The sequence below is a fragment of the Talpa occidentalis genome, unplaced genomic scaffold (assembly GCF_014898055.3).
Source record: "Talpa occidentalis isolate TD23 unplaced genomic scaffold, MPIMG_talOcc4v2.1 talOcc4.14, whole genome shotgun sequence".
Lineage (NCBI taxonomy): Eukaryota > Metazoa > Chordata > Mammalia > Eulipotyphla > Talpidae > Talpa > Talpa occidentalis.
The window spans coordinates 66,272,747-66,287,667 of NW_023601433.1; the positions used below are offsets into that span (position 1 = coordinate 66,272,747).

At 37.2% G+C, this 14,921-nt stretch overlaps 1 protein-coding gene across 2 annotated transcripts in view; it reads left to right on the forward strand.

The window, feature by feature from the left end:
- PLXDC2 (plexin domain containing 2) overlaps nt 1-14,921 on the forward strand; it is a 397,075-nt gene that overhangs the window by 178,671 nt on the left and 203,483 nt on the right. For both annotated transcript variants that reach the window (XM_054695116.1, XM_054695115.1), the window contains one exon: nt 6,446-6,654. In XM_054695116.1, coding sequence (XP_054551091.1) covers nt 6,446-6,654 — 209 coding nt within the window. The remainder of the gene's footprint in view (nt 1-6,445; nt 6,655-14,921) is intronic.

The window sequence follows — 14,921 nt, forward strand, 5'->3', positions numbered from 1 at the left end:
CAACTTCTATCTAGCACGTGCCCAAATAAGAGTCTCTGAAAAAGGAAGGCAGGTGTTCAGCATAAAATATATCGTTGCGCAAACAGCTTAGGCATTGTGAGTTGCTCTTATCGGTTAGGGAATGGTGAGAAACCTCCCTAAAGCTAAGTTCCCAGAGACCAGCCATGGGCCAACCTGGCAAACAGGATTTTCTATGGATAGAGTCTCAAGCCTGCTGTATTAATTATTTTTGGCATAATCTCACATTCAATTGGGATATAGGTAGAAGAGTGTTTAAATAGTCAGGTTTAATCTATGGGATTACAGAAGTTCTACTCCAGGGATTTTAGAGAAACCTTATTTAAAAAGACAATATTTTATTATAATTAGTCTTTTTCCAGCTCGCTTATTTAGGTTTTCTAAATTCCTACGAGTGAGTGAGACCATCGGTATTTTTTTTTTTTCTTTCTGGCTTATTTCACTGAGCATGATCCTTTCCAGCTCCATCCATGTTTCTGCAAATTGCACGAGTTTATCTTTTTTGATTGCTGAGTAATATTCCATTGTGTATATGTACCACATCTTCTTGAGCCGGTAGCCTATTTTGGGGCATTTGGTTTGTTTCCATAAAAATCAAAATCAACCAGCAACTATAAACCAGAGAGACACACACTACGGGCAGAGGGGAGGGGTGGTGGGGGAGAAGGAAGTAGGATCAAAACAAGACTGGTGGGAATTGTATGGGGACAATAACCAAGATGAAAATGCATACATTGTGCAATAATGAAAAATGATGTAAAAATATATAAAATTAAAAAAATTAAAAAGACAATATTTGAGCTGTCTTGAGGTGGTTGTGAGATTTCCTAATATTTGGGAAGAGGAAGGATTTTCCTCCATACACAGGTAACTATATTCATTGCAGGGGGAAAAATATTGAGAAATTCTGTGTGATGGAAATCCAGGGGAGACAGAACAGAATGGTTAGATGGAGAGTAAGAAAAATGTTATAGTTTGGAGAGTAGTAAGGAGCCTTTAGAGGTTTTAGACAGAAGAAAAATGTAAATAAATCTGAAAAGTATTTCTGATAGCAGATGGAAAAAGAATGAATAAGGAATTCAAAAGATTGAATAAGGAACTGGTAATGCCAGTTAGAAGGCAAGAGATGAAAAAATGACCGAAGTAAACTATGCTAGGCCTGGAGCTCACAGCAGTGGCCCTCAACAAGGGCCACTAGGGATTACATGACAGCTTCAAAATACTCTGATATTCAGGTTCCACGCAAACTCTTTAATATCTCTTCACACACTCTGTACACTTTATTTTCTGTTACTTTCTTTCTTTGTAATGCTCCTACTCAGATCCTCAAAGTTCACTGCACCGTCAGTTCATTAATGGACATAACAAGGATATAACTATTGGTATAGAATTCCTCTTCTGTTCCACAACAAATTGAAGTACAAAGTCAAATGGCAATCTACCTTAGCCAAATAATTCCATCTATTGTCAAATGAATCTAGCCAGTGAATGTGTTTACAATGAACAATATGAGTTTGTCCCACAGAGGGTTCCAAGTGGTGATTTTGCTTTACTTGTCAAGTCTAGACAAAAGTACTTATCAGAATACAATTGTAGCGTGTCCTAAATACCTGAGATCCATGTAGTCACTTCTTGATGATTCAGCTATGATTGTGATTTATCTGTAAGACTCAAAATGAGCTTAAAAACATTTTTAGCACTTATTAGTAAAATGCAAAGTACTTAAATAAAATCATTAGGATAGGATGTAAATATAAATGTATCCACCCAAGCACAGCTTTCTTCTCATTTTTATTTTATTTTAAATTACCATATTTTTCAGCAGATGATGACACAAAAGAGATTTGCAAGGTTTACAGAGAATACTGTGATACTATATTTTTTTAAATATTTATTTATTTATTTGTTTGTTTGTTTGTTTATTTATACAAGCACTGGGTACAGTCAGAAGCACGGGAGGGTGAGAGAATTCACCAGAGCCAGAGCGGGGAGCAGAGCAGGCAGAAGGACCAAAGTACACTGCTGAGGGGAGCAGCGGGCAGCAGGAGAGGTCTGCGCGCCATGTGGGACCCTCCTCCTCTGGTGGGCGGGGCACAGCCAGGGATTGAACCGGCGCTGCAGAGGCTGTGGGCAGCTTCACAACCCAGCGCTCAACCACTGCGCCACTGGGGAGGCCCCTGTGATAGCACACTTGAGTTACTTATTTTACTCTCACATTAAGTGGACATTATAGTTTCAAATATCTGATATGCAATGACATACCTTCTTCAATCTGCTATTTTAGCTGAACACTATACTTAGGAACATGTTAAGAGCAATTTGTATATTGTAGGTACAGAACTATGTCTTTCAGCTGTCTTTCTTTATACCAAGTGGGAGTCATTAGATGTGTTTGATATTTTCATGAGCTATGTGATTAACAACTAGAGAAAAATATGTTGGAGAAAATTATCTTTCAAGGTTTTCTATTGGTGGGTTAATTAACATGCAGTGGACAGAAAACAGATAATCTGTTCAACCTGACTATTCAAAGATCCCTCATGCTGCTTTTGTCTTCATTACAAATGATAAGGGAAAAAATACATCACATTTACCCCTTTGTAGTGTTTCTGAATGGTTAATTTTGGTAATGGTTTCAATAATAAATATTTTATGATTGAGAAAGCCCATGAAGTCCATCGGTGTAATTTACAATGTAGTAGATGATCAGGCTGTGGTTTGCCAATTTTTCCTCAATCTTTATTTCTGTTAAATATTCATCTTTGACTTCTTTTATTTTCTCCAAGGCCTATTCTGAAGTGAAATCAACATCTAAACTAATTTCATACCTCTATCCTGATGTGTCACATGCTGTTGAATTATGAACATACAGTAGCGTTTCTTCTATGTGCCACTGGGTGCTCTTACTTTTTGTATCATACCAGAGAAAGCAATTTAAATTTAAAATAACCCCCAAAAAATTCTCCAAAGTCAGGCCCTAAAGTTCACATATTTTCTCATTAGGAAACCTCTCATGAGGCATGTGTGCATGTGGAGGTTTGTATACCCCAAAATAAAGTTATGGAAATGATTGGAAAATCAATAAAATTTGAGAAGAAAACCCCCTTAGGTCATTTGTTGTATCTTGTTTACTCTCTAAATGCAATTGGAGGAAGCCAGTGATCAAGTGATTGGTTTACAAAGCAAGAATGAAAAAAATCATAAAACTGTTGAAAAATGAAAAGAAAACCAAAATCGAACCATCAGAAATACACAGCTATCTGGGAATTTACCCTCATGAGTGTTGCTCTAAGCATTTGTGCTTATTTTGTATTGTCCAGTTTACCTTCCCCAATAATCCTGCTCAAGGAGCAGCTGTATGTTTGTTTACTACAAAGACAAGAGCTTGACACATTAATCAAAGTCACAAAATTTCAACTTAAGTGGTCTTACAAAGTAAACCGAGGCACATTGAACCTTTCAAGAGTTTATCTCAACAAAATTGATTTGAATCAAGAAATTAAAAACCAAAAGTGTTTAGCAGTGTTCCATGGGAAGGAATCAGAGAAGAAACTTTTATGCAGAAGAGGTAGAAGAGAGCAAAGCAGCTACTTGATTGGCTGCAGCTTAATCTTCACCCTATTCAGAAAAACCTAATTGGCTGTTTGTGATTATTTGGCCTCAGGTTTTGATTTCTTAACCTCAAGACATTTATAGCTTGAGGTTTTGGTTTGCTTGTGTGGGTTACTAAGGTGTCAGAATCACCTCTCTAAAGGCATCCTTGTTTAGTTACCTTAGCAGCGGAGAACATGGAGTTTATCATCCCTGAGTTCTGAAGTTCCTTTTCATTTGTTCTTTAGAGTAGTGTGGCAGGAAGGAAGCAAGAAAGGGCACTCAAAAACCCTGAGAATTAGAGTTCCCAGGAAAATGCTCTTTTCATGTTAGTTATTTCATCTACTCCCTGCCCTGCGCCAGGACTGCAAAGGGCTGGTATGATGTTATTGGTCTAAATGGCATCATGGAAAACCTGTAATTTAACTTGGTTATCAATACTTAAAAAGAAAATGGTAATGTTAAACCAAGGAAGGGATAATTAGCACCTATTTTAAAGAAAACAAGTTGCTTTGAAATTCTGTTTTGAAGATTTTATTTTATTTTATTTTATTTTTTTTGTTTTGAAGATTTTAATAAAGACTAAGCATTAGGTATATTTTTCCTGATTTACATGATAGAGGACTGACAAACCTTTCATTGAAGATATTCCCTTAGTAAAATTATTTTTAAAGTCATTTTTATAACTAAATCATCTAATCCATTAACTACATATATTTGTTCCATTCATTTTCTAGATTAATATTCTAATAAGGGTCCTGTATAGATTTTTAATTGTTCCTACTTAATTATTTGTATTCAGATGACCACCACCATGGTAGATGAACATATTGAAAGTTGACCTAAGTGTTATGCTAGGAGGTCTTACCGACTTGTTAGACAACTTCATTGCCTAGTTTTGTTGTAAGCTACCTCATATATTTTTGGTAAGGAGTCAGGGTGTGTGTGTGTGTGTGTGTGTGTGTGTGTGTATATATATATATATATATAAAGCAAATAATTTTTTTTATGTAGCTTTACCTAGAATCATAGGTCTTAGAGCCTGACACCTCCTCAGGAAAAACTATCTGCTTTTGCAGGTGATATTTTCATTCCTATTTAAAATATAGGGTAACTAAAATGCAATAAGTTTTGTAAATTATTTTAGAGCCATATCAAGCATATCCAAGAATGATTTCCAGATGAGGTCATGTACATAGTTTCTTCCATTACTGAGTTCTTCCTATTCTTATCATTCTTGCTCCAAACTGACTGTCCACAATTAATTCAGTCATTTATTTACTCAGTCAGTCAACAAACATTTATGATCACTATTCGTGGTAGAGAATAGAGTGTCAAAAAAGAAACATTTTATATAGTGAAAATGACAATACTCATTAACCATGCTTACTAGATATTTACTATATGGAGGGACAGAAGACCATGATCAACCCTTTACGTGTATAATTTTTTCAACCCTACAATAATTTGATGAATTCATAGAATTCATGTACTATAATTTTCTGCTTATTAGGTTTCTCTCTGAATTTCTTGGCCGCTTCCATCATAGTTCTTTTAAGCCATAATATGAGCTCTTGGAAAGGTCTAGATTGAAGACTCTGCAGTAGTGTTTCTTTCTAGGTTGTATTCATTAAGGCACTAGGCAGTGGGAGATCTTTTTAAGTTCATGGTAAACACCTGAATTTTGTCTAGAAGAATTATTGCAACTTTCTGAAAGGGAGATATTTTAGACCATTTTCACTGGCCAGTATGGGTAGCCCTAACTAGTTGTCTGAAATAGCTGATGTAAGAATATTATTAACTGCATTAAATATACTTTGATTTTTTAATGTTCTTGCATTGAAGGGAACATCACAACTATAATCAAATCATTGGCTCTCTTAGCCCTTTTTGAACCCATATCCTGCCAGTTATAAATACTGTCAATTCATATCTTTTAGTAATAGTTGCATAGAAGAGGGATGTTCTTCTTGATCAGAAACTGAATTTCCCGTATATGTGGTATACCTTCCCCTGCTGACCTACTGAAATGAAAGACTAGGAGTAATGATTAAATCTAATTTTCCCTCCTGTAGTAGCAGGATGAGCTGGGTCAGCAAGGCCAGTCCCTGCAGATGGCTTTAAAATACCTCTGTGATTTGATCTTTTTGCCTTCCCATCCATTTCTCTAAGTGCCTATCACTGTCATCCTTTACTGCCCTGACAAGATTCCAAGGTGAGAACAGCATAAATGAACAAGAGCATTTGTGATGCCTCCTGAGGTGTTGCTTATTAAATGAGGTAGGCAATGAACCAAATCTGACTTGTGAGCTGGAAGGTAGATTAGCACATTTACACAAAGATCATTCCATTTATTATTTAACCTGTTTAGATTGTTGTCTCTTTGCTGTCCATGACAACTCATGTGAAATGACTGTAAGAACACAGTTAATAATGTCTGACTTTTATTTTCATATATGCTGAACATTATTTGGTTTCATTTCTTTGTTTGTATTGGAGCATGTTTTCTCAGAACAACTAGAGAATGTTTATGAAGTGTGTGTGGAAGGCAGGGAGGGAAGGAAATAAAAATGCATTGCTTTAGGGGCGTGCATCTGTTTTAGGGATTCTGCAGGATCTAAGCTTTAACCATTGTCACAACTTGTGGTGTGCCCTCAATTTGCATTCTACTTAGAGATGTTCATACTAATTCAAAATAGTAGAGTTAAACATATTTCATTGTTTTGAGTTAGTTTCTGTTTAATGACTAGCAGAATTTTATTTTCTGCTTTGTAGATAGAATACATGTGTTTTATAGCTAGTAGAAACTCACCATTTTTATTCTATTTTTAAACAGATTGGCGATATCAAGTTGCTCACATCTTCCCTCAAACAGAAGAGGAAGTGGAAGTAGACACATATGCTTTCAGCCACCGGTGGAAAAGGAACTCAGATTCTCTTAAGGCAGTCGACACAAACCGAGCAAGCATGGGTCAAGACTCCCCAGAGCCTCGAGGCTTCACAGACCTATTGGATGATGGGCAGGACAACACCACCCAGATTGAGGTAGTTAAGTCACCTGGGTAATTGAAATGGAATAATGAATGCAATTCTACTAAGGTGCCCAGCTTCAAGATACACATATAAATAAGCTTTCCTTTCAGCTCACTCTAGAGCTTTGGGACATTTTTACAAAGATCAATTCATTAATAAATCATTCGTTAATATTCAGTAATTCAGTTATAAATAATAACTATACTAATAAAATAATATAATTACTTTATCTAAATAATTTAATCACTCATGAATTAATTTACTCATGAAATAGGCAAATATGGATTTGGTGTGATGATGACAGGAAGGGGACATGGAAATAAATACAATGTAGCACCTGCCTGCAAAATCTATTGTTTAAGAGGGTCTAACTGCCATAGTCAAATGATCTCTTGCCACGTTGATATGTATAAAAATGTAGACATCAGTGTAAAAAATAACAACAGTAAAAAACACAACAAAGCAAAAACAGACAATTATAAATCAGAGATATCCTGCAGGGGAGATGGAGGGAGAGGGAGCAGAGGGAGGGAGGGGGGAGCACAGGGGACTGAGGTGATGGTGCACGGGTGCATTGGTGAAGGAAACTCTATGGGGACTACACCTGAGGGGGTGGGGGAAGCAAATATTATTTAAAAATGAACAATGATGTAAAAAATGAAAAAAAATATTAAAAAATGCAGAAAGACTCTATATAGTCTGGCATGGATGAGAGAATGATCGACCTGGCTTGCGATTGGAGGTCACGCAGTTGTCACAGAGGCTTTACCCAGGAGCGGGCACTTAGGAAGGGGCATGAGAGAGTTGAGAGGAGTTCACGCTGTTGGTAACCTGTCAGTGGTAAGAGAAGAGATGACTGGAAGAGAGAACTGCATTCACAATTCCTGAGCCGAGCCACAGAAGGGCATGGTATGCTGAAGTGTCTTAGAAGATCACCAACCATCCCAGCTTTCCTGGGACCGAGGGGTTTCCTGGGGTGTGGGAACTATCAGTGCTAAAAGGTAGAAGTTCTATAACTGCAATTAATTCTTTGTTATGTTTGGAGCCAGGAAGTGGAAGGAGGTTAGTAGGAGATGTGTTTGGTCAGTACGCAAGTTTGCTTCTAGCAAATTTTACATAGTTTTTTGGGTCTCCCAGAGGCCTCAAGTTGGTATTACATTGGCTAAGTTTCCATAGTCCTTAGCATTGAAATTCATGGAATATGATCTTGTTAGTACAGAATATAATAGAAACAAACTTGTAAATTATATGGAAATAAGAGAAAATCACCCAAGTGAGAACAAAGGCTATTTATTTAGTTTTACTCTACCAAAGGAGTTATTTACCATCACTTATTTTTGGCAGAGACTCAGAAGCAGGAGGAGAGTGGAAAAGTTATTCAGTTAAAAAGAGATGGCTTTAGGAGTGCTCTGACTGGAGTTTATTGGCACGGAGATGGTGGATTTGGGCTACTTAGATGCAGAACATCTTATGTCATTGTTTTAGGGTGCGTATTTGGCTTTCTGTGGTTGGTCCTGTTTATGACACAGGAACAAAAGTAGGGGAGCTATAAATTATTACTCAAGTTCTACCCATTCTAGGCTGATTGCTGTCAAGGTTGTGCTTTGACTGCCTAGTCAGGATGCTGTGGAAGTTGGGATTAATTGCCATCTACGGTCTGGCCATTTTTCTTTTTTTTTTCTTTTTTTAAAGATTTATATATTTATACAAGAAGCGGGGTACAGGCCAGATGCATAGGAGGGTGAGAATATTCACCAGAGACAGAGTGGGGAGCAGAACAGGCAGACTGAGGAAATACACTGCTGAGGGGAGCAGTGGGCGAGACAGGAGAGGTCTGCTACGTCATGTGGGAATCTCCCTAGCCAGCCAGGATCGAACCTGCGCTGCAGAGGCTGCAGACAGCCTCACAGTACAACGCTCAACTGCCTGCACCACCAGGGAGGTCCTGGCCATTTCTCTTATGTATATTCTCTCTCAATCTGAAGTTTTAGTCCCTACATTTTCTCAGGTGACAGACTTATAATTTGTAAGCACCAGACAGTACAATCCCTGAAATATTCATTACCTGGGAAAAAATATCAACTCCATGAAGCAGATTCTAACAGTCCTGTAAATGGTAAAGGGCATCATTTTGTTCCCTCATAGCGGAATCTTCAGAAAATCTGAAACACAGGTCATTGGAATTCTGTGTGTGTGATAAGCTTAGCAATTTTCAAAATCCTTCTGTTTCCTTAGCTATTGTATTCTCCAGCCAGCCCCCTTCACAGGCAACTTGGAATGAGCCAGGAGCAGAAGTCAGAATGTCTGTAAGAGTCTATTCTGACTCCTGCAGAGTGCCTCATATTTTGGCCAAAAATTGTTGTTATAGCAACTCTTAGTATCATAATTCTTCCCTGAACCACTCTTTGCCTAGGGTGCTACACAAGGAAAAGTAAGCTGAACAGAAGCAGAGGTGTTTACTTTCTGCCCAGAACTAGTACCCTACTGATATTGCAAGGGGACAACAGATTCCTAGAATTCTGTGTTCTCTATGCAGTATTTGAAATTTTTCTAATCTCTTGAAAAATAAAAAATCCACTTGCTTAGAGATGTAAACAACACTCCTCTAAATACAATCCCAGGGGCCTCCCTGGTGGTGCAAGGGGTTAAGCACTGCACTATGAAGCAATCTGAAGCGTCTGTAGCACAAGTTCCATCCCAGGCCCACCAGGGAGCAACCCACATGGCGCAGCAGACCTCTCCTGACTCACCCACTGCTCCCCTCAGCAGTGTATTTCACTCAGTCTGCCTGTTCTGTTCCCCAATCTGTCTCTGGTGAATCTTCTCACCCCCCACCCTGCATCTCTGGCCTGTACCCTAGCTCTTGTATGCATAAATAAATAAAACTTTAAAAAAATAATAAATACAACCCCAGTTGTCATTACAGCCATGATATTGTTTTTCAGGCATTTTTTTCTCTTCTATGCCTTAACAGAGGGAGAACACATAATATCAATTGTGCTGAATCAGTAAAGAGGAGAAAGTGTGGGCTGGGAGCGATTTGCTATGTGCTGATTGGTGCTGATGTCTGCCAGGTACAGCCTGCATATCATCTTTTTTTTTTTTAATAAATTTAATTTTTATATTCCCCATACAATTGCAACCTCCTTATTTTGACCCCAATCCCTCCCCTCCCCGACCCTCACCATCCATAGAGTGTCTCTGGTTCATAGTTGTTTGTTGATTTTGATTTTCACTTTCTTATAGTTATTCTTTTTCCTGGTCCCTTATTTAAGTTTTCTAGATTCCTGCTATGAGTGAGACCATCCGGTATTTTTCTTTTTCTTTCTGGCTTATTTTGCTGAGCATGATCCCTTCCAGCGCCATCCATGTTGCTACAAATTGCATGTGTTTATCTTTTTTGAATGCTGAGTAATATTCCATGGTGTATATGTACCACATCTTCTTGATCCAGTCATCTATTTTTGGGCATTTGGGTTGTTTCCAAAGCTTAGCTATTGTAAATAGTGCTGCTATAAACATAGGGATACAGGTGCTCTGTGGAATTGATGTTTCTGTGTCCTTTGGGTAAATACCTAGGAGTGGAATTGCTGGATCATATGGAAGCTCTATGTTTAGTAGGTCAAGACATCTCCACACAGCTCTCCATAGTGCAGTTTGCACTCCCACCAACAGTGCAGGAGAGTTCCTTTTTCTCCACATCCTCGCCAACATTTATTGTTGCTAGTTTTTTTTTTTTTTTTATGTGCCATTCTCACTGCTGTGAGATGGTACCTCATGGTAGTTTTGATTTGCATTTCGCTGATTACAAGTGATGTTGAACATTTTTTCATATGCCTGTTGGCCATTTGCATTTCCTCTTCAGAGAAGTTTCTTTTTAGCTCTTCTGCCCATTTTTTGACAGGATTATTTTCTTTGTGTTGAGTCTCATCAGCTCTTTGCAGATTTTTGTAATCAGTCTTTTATCATTAGTGTTGTGTGCAAAAATGTTCTCCCAGTCAGTGGGGTTTCTCTTTGTTTTTGTTATTGTCTCTTTTGCTGTGCAGAAGCTCTTTAATTTGATGTAGTCCCAGCTGTTGATCTTTGCCTTCACTATCACTGCTTTGGGTGATGTGTCTGTAAAGATGTCTTTGATGTGCCTATCACATAGTGTTTCGCCTATATTTCCTTCTATGTATTTTATAGTTTTGGGTCTTATGTCTAGTTCTTTAATCCATTTTGAGTTGGTTTTTGTGTATGGTGTGAGGTAGTGGTCAAGCTTCATTCTTTTGCATGTAGCGACCCAGTTTACCCAGCACCATTTATTGAACAAACTTTCTTTGCTCCAATGCATAGTCTTTTCTCCTTTGCCAAAGATTAGTTGACCATAAATCTGTGGGTTTATTTCTGGATTTTCTATTCAATTCCATTGGTCTTTGTGTCTGCTGTTGTTCTAATACCATGCAGTTTTGATGATTATGGCTTTGTAGTATAGTTTGAAGTCTGGGAGTGTGATGCCTCCATTCCCTTCTTTTTTTTTTTTCAGGAGAGCTTTGGCTATTCAGGGTTTTTGGTGATTCCATATGAATTTCATCAATAATTGTTCTATTTCTTTGAAGAATATGACATTGAAATTTTTATTGGAATAGCATTTAATCTGTATATTGCTTTTGGTAGGATGACCATTTTAATAATGTTTATTCTTCCAATCCATGAGCAAGGGATGTCTTTCCATTTCTTTGTGTCTTCTTCTATTTCTTTTAACAGTGTTTTATAGTTTTCTTTGTATAGGTACTTTACCTCTTTTGTTAGATTTATTCCCAAGTATTTGATTTTTTTTTGTTTTGATAATAAAAGGGATTTTTTTTTAATTTCTTCTTCTTCAGATTTATTGTTTGTGTATAGGAAGTCTACTGACTTGTGTGTGTTGATTTTGTATCCTGCCACTTTACTGAACTGATTGATGAGTTGAATTAATTTTTCTGTGGAGTTTTTGGGGTTCTCTATGTATATTATCATATCATCTGCAAATAGTGATAGTTTGACATCTTCTTTTCCTATTTGGATTCCTTGTATGTCTTTCTCTTGTCTTATTGCTCTGGCCGGGACTTCCAGTATTATATTGAAAAGCAGTGGTGAGAGTGGACATCCTTGTCTTGTCCCAGATCTTAATGGAAATGCTTTCAGCTTTTCGCCATTGACAATGATACTGGCTGTTGACTTGTCATATATGGCCTTTATGATGTTGAGGTATGTTCCTTGTATCCCAAAAATTTCAAGGGCTTTTATCATGAATGGGTGTTGCACTATGTTGAAAGCTTTCTCAGCATCTACTGATATTATCATATGGTTTTTGTATTTCTTTTTGTTGATGTGTTGGATAACGTTGATTGATTTTTGGATGTTGAACCATCCTTGTGTCCCTGGAATGAATCCTACTTTGTCGGGGTGTATTATCTTATGGATACATTGTTGGATTATGATATCTAAAATTTTATTGAGGATTTTTGCATCAGTGTTCATTAGGGAGATTGGCCTGTAGTTTTCTTTTTTTGTGTTGTCCTTGTTTGCTTTTGGTATTAGTGTAATGTTGGCTTCATAGAACGTGTTTGCTATTATCCCTTCCTTCTCAATTTTTTAGAAGAGTTTGTGAAGGCTAGGCACTAATTCATTTCTGAATGTTTGGTAGAATTCATTTGTAAATCCATCAGGTCCTGGGCTTTTGTTTTTGGGGAGGTTTTTGATTACCATTTCAATTTCGCTGCTTGTAATTGGTCTGTTTAGGTTGTTCTATTTCTTCTTTTTCTAGCTTTGTAGGAATTCTTTTCTTTTCTTTTCTTTTTCTAGAGTTGTAGGAATTTGTCCATCTCCTCTAGATTGTTGAACTTGTTTCCATATAACTGTTCATAGTAGTTACTGATTATTCTTTTGAATTCTGCTGTGTCCGTTGTGATTTCTCCTCTTTCATTTATGATCCTGTTTATTTGTGCTTTCTCCCTTTTTTCCTTTGTGAGCCTGGCTAGGGGTTTGTCTATTTTATTGATGTTTTTTGAAGAACCAGCTCTTGGTTTCCTTGATCTTTTGGATTTTTTTTTAGTTTAAATTTCATTTATTTCTGCTTTGGTTTTTATTATTTCTTTTCTTCTACTGGTTTTGGGGTTTTTTGTTGTTCTTTTTCTAGATCTTTGAACTTTGAGATTAGGTTGTTTCTTTGAGTTCTTTCTTGTTTCTTGATATGAGCCTCTATTGCTATATATATTCCTCTTATTACTGCTTTTGCTGCATCCCACACATTTAGGAAATTGGTGTCCTCCTTGTCATTCATTTCAAAGAATTTTTTTAATTTCTTCTTTGATGTCCTCATTAGTCCAGTGGTCTTCGTGTAGTGTGGTTTTCAATCTCCATGAGGTAGGAGAGTCCCTTACCTTCTTTTTATGGTTTATTTCTAGTTTGATGCCTTCATGGTCAGAAAAGATGGTTGGTATGATTTCAATCTTGGTGTATCTGTTGATGTTTGTCTTGTGTCCCAGTATGTGATCAATCCTGGAGAATGATCCATGCGCTTGAGAAAAATGTGTACTCCATTATTTTGGGGTTTGGTGTTCTATAGATGTCTGTTAAGCCCAAGCACTCTAGATCCTTATTTAGAGCTTTAGTGTCTTTACTTATTTTTGTCTTGTTGATCTATCCATTGTTGATAGTGGTGTGTTGAAGTCTCCCACTATGTATGTGTTTTCTCTGATGTCTGTTTTCAGAGATGACAATAGTTGTCTGATATATTTTGGTGCTCCTTCGTTTGGTGAATATATGTTAATGAGTGTTATTTCTTCTTGAAGTATTGTCCCCTTGAACATAATGTAGTGACCGTTGGGGTCTCTTTTTATCTTTTTGAGTTTGAAATCTGTTTTATCTGATATAAGTATAGCTGTTCCTTCTTTCTTTTTTTGGTCCATTTGCTTGTAGGATTGTTTTCCATCTTTTAACTTTGAGTTGATTTTTATCTTTTGTAGCTAAATGTGTTTCCTGGAGACAGCAAAAGTTTGGGTTTTGTTTCTTAATCCAGCCTGCGACTCTGTCTTTTTTTTGAAGAGTTTAGTCCATTTACATTTAGAGTTAATATTGATAATGTCAGCATCTGTATTTGCCATTGTGTTTGTATTTCCTTTGATTTTATTTATTCTTTTAATAACTTTTTTTTTTGGCCTTCTTTCATTGTTATTCATCCCTCTGAGGTTCTGGCTTTAGGACTCCTTGTATTTTTTTTTTTTGGAGTGGGGGTTTAGTCGTAATGAAATTCCAGAGTTTCTGTTTGTCTGGGACGGTCCTTATTCTTTCTTCATAGAGGAAGGAGAGCTTTGTGGGATAGAGTATTCTTGGTGGGCATCTGTTTTCTTGGAGTCTGTTGACTATGTCCCGCCACTCTCTCCTTGCCCGTAGTGTTTCTTCGGAGAAGTCTGATGTCAGCCTGATTGGTTTTCCTTTGAATGTTATCTGTTTCTTCCCTCTTGTCAGCTTCATTATTTTTCCCTTGTCCGGGAATATTGGGAGCTTTACTATTATGTGTCTTGCTATATTTTTCCTTTCGTCGTGGAAGTTTGGTGTTCTTCTTGCTTCTTGTATATCAATTTTTCAGCTCTTTCTTCAAGTTTGGGAAGTTGTCTTCAATTATCTCCTTGAATATTTTCTCTGTTCCAACATCTCTCTCCTCTCTTCTGGTATTCCTATAACTCTTATATTTCCTTTTCTCATGGAGTCAGATAGTTCCTGAAGTCTTTCTTCGGTCTTTTTCCTTCGTACTTCTCTTTCCTTTTCTGTTTTGTTTCTTTTTATTTCTGTGTCTTTAAGAGTACTTATTCATTCTTCCATTTCATCTATTCTGCTTTCATTGCTTTTCCCAGAGTTCTTTAGTGCCTCCATTAATTCTTTGAGCTCCTGCATTTCTTTTACTTCCCTTTTTAGGGACTCAATTTCATTCTTCTGATCATTGATTATTTTCCCCTTATCATTGTTTTCCTTTATGACTTCTGTCAGTTTTTTAATCATGGCAATTTTAAAATCTCTTTCTGGAAGGCACAGTAGTTCTTCCAAGTTACTGTCATTGCAGTCTGATAGGTGGTTTTCTTTTTGTCGTGTGCTTTTTTCCTGAGGTGTTGCTAGGTTGTGTGTGGTTCTTCTACTCCCTACTGTCTGTTTTCTAATTTGCCATATGCATTGTGACACTGTGTTGCTGGGACTGGCCGGCATCTTGGGTGAACTTCTCCGCTCCCCTCTGGTTCCTCTGGGAGCCATCTCTGGCTCCT